The 2,282-nt window shown below is 60.2% G+C and overlaps 1 protein-coding gene across 3 annotated transcripts in view; it reads right to left on the bottom strand.

Moving 5' to 3' along the window:
• Positions 1-864: 864 nt before the first annotated feature.
• Positions 865-2,282, bottom strand: part of STK36 (serine/threonine kinase 36) — a 32,011-nt gene continuing 30,593 nt past the window's right edge. For all 3 annotated transcript variants that reach the window (XM_019522655.1, XM_019522657.1, XM_019522656.1), the window contains exon 26: positions 865-1,758. In XM_019522655.1, coding sequence (XP_019378200.1) covers positions 1,612-1,758 — 147 coding nt within the window. In that variant the 3' untranslated portion in view covers positions 865-1,611. The remainder of the gene's footprint in view (positions 1,759-2,282) is intronic.

The raw sequence follows: 2,282 nt of genomic DNA, 5'->3' as shown, positions 1-2,282 counted from the left end.
AGCCCGGAAGCTCCCGCGAGCCGGCACGGAACGGCCGCGTTCCCATAGAGATCCGGGGCGGGGCCACTCCCGGCGTACCCCGCGCCCCTGCCGCATGGGACTACATCTCCCGTCAGGCCCCGCCCCCCGGACTACATTTCCCGTCAAGCCCCGCGCCCAGCGAGGACTGCGCCTCCGGGCATGCCCCACGCGCCAGTGGCCAAGTGCCCGCAGGTGTTGGGCGCCCAGGGGTGGGAGGCAGGCAGCACGCCGGTTACAATCATGGGGCAAGCAATCAGGCCTCCTAGTACGGATGATATCTTCTATTAGACCACCAAGATTTTTGCTAAAAAAACCGCTTCAATTGCCAGATGAAGGGTGTACGCAGCCAAAGCTTGTAATATTTGTTGTTGCAAAAATCGTGTTGGTCTAATAAAAGACATCACCTGTCCTACGAGCCCCTATTGGGTTTTTTAAAACTTCGATATGTAATGCAGCCAGTGGGCAACCCTGCCAGAGGTCTGTGTGTTTTTGCTGCAATCCTACTACTCCAGTGGTGGGCCCCCGGCGTATTAGTACAGCCTCCTTTGAACAGGCACCTGCATCCACCCATGGTCACGTCTGTCTGTGCCCTTGCTCCATTGCTGATCCACAATCCTGTTTCCTGACAATGTTCTCGAGCTCTTCAGGCCCCCAGGACCAACGGTGCCTGGATCAAGCCTTGGGGCTGGGGGTGTCTTTTGTGGCCCCAGGCAGAAAGCAGGAAACCACCCAGCCAGGCAAAAGTCATTTATTGGAATAAAACAAACCAGAGACATAGCTGAAAATGTGGAGGTGGAAAGGTCCAGGCAAAGGCCCTGATCCCCGCCCCTGGTGGAGGGCCGAGCCCCATATCTCCCCCCCCCCCGCGTCAGGAGGACGTGGCACAGGGGGTCTAAGGGGAGGGGAACTGGGCTGTGTAACTTAAGCACCGTTATTACTCCCAGTTGGGGAATAAAAAGCTTCCCCCAGCAGCACTTGACTGTCCAGGGGTCCGTCCCTGTCCTGCCCAGCAGCTGCACCCGCCGTCCCACCTGAGCCAGGGAGACCATCCCCAGCCCAGCTGCGGTGGGGATGAGACTCCGATTCCCACCCTCAGCTGCTGACAGCGGTTCCTGACTTGTCCAGGCTGCTGTGAGACCCCAGAAATGGGGCAGGACATGTGTGGAGCACAGTCCCTGTCTCACAGTGACTTGGGCTCTTCCCTGCTGAATGAAACCTTGACTCCCCATGCTCAGCCCACGGGACTGGGCACTTCTGTGAGGGACAGAGACCAAGGAGACCCTGGCTGGACTAGGGGACATGAAGGCACATCCTGGGGCTACAAGGCCTCTTGAGAGGACAAAGCTGCGAGCGGGGACCCGCTCAGGGCCAGGATCTCCCTGCCTCCTGGTACCGCGATGGAAAGGAGGCATTTCAGTTCCTCTTCTCCATGCCCTGGGTGTCCCCAGTCCTCACGGGAACACTCTCTATCAGCTCTTGATGGCTCAGGTGTCCAGTGCTCTGGGCCATCCTGAGGAGATGAGCAAGGTGGCGTCCCTGAGTCTGGGCAGGCTCTGGAGTGTCTCCCCGGAGCGGGCAGATCCGGCCCCCTCAGGCACTGTGTGTGGGCCGGAGGAGATGGATGAGTTTCTCACAGTGCCGGGCCGAGGCAGGGCGGGGGCTGCGGGAGAGACTGGCCTGGAACCCATCGAGGGATGCGGCCCCCAGCTTCTCGCTTGCCTTGAGAGACACCAGCACCTGGGAGAGGAATGGGAAGCCACGCCAGTCACACAGCACCCCCCACCCCCAGCCACCACCTTCCCTGCCAGTTAACCACCCTTGGCAGGGGGAGGCCCCTGGCCCATCCCTATATCCCCTGCTGCTGCCTTGCCTTCGGTTGTCACTGACTGCCAAAAAAGGGCAACCCCAAACTATGGCAGTGAGGGTACATGCAGGCTGCAGCTGTGGGGGGAGAACAGGCCTGGCATGGAGCTGGACGCAGCTGGGGGGATTAGGGACATTTCCCTGCTGTGCCACTGACCCACCACAGGGCCTAATCCTGTCTCTTCACAGGCCAAATCCAGGCCATGGACTGGAGGTTACCAGCCCCTGAGCTAGGTGACCTGCAAGAGTGCGCACCCTGCTGCACCGGTACCAAGAGTGGCGCAGGCAGCCTGTGTGTGGCATGTAATAGATGGAAGAGAGGACAGGGAGAACCATGGGGCAGGGAGCAGAAGGCGGAGCAGGGGATCAGACAGGGAGCAGAAAGCAGAGCAGCTGCT

Source organism: Gavialis gangeticus, unplaced genomic scaffold (genome assembly GCF_001723915.1).
Source record: "Gavialis gangeticus isolate Ggan-Ray unplaced genomic scaffold, GavGan_comp1, whole genome shotgun sequence".
NCBI classification, from domain to species: Eukaryota; Metazoa; Chordata; order Crocodylia; family Gavialidae; genus Gavialis; species Gavialis gangeticus.
Note: the sequence above shows the minus strand (reverse complement) of the source record. Positions and strands in the feature narration are given on the sequence as shown.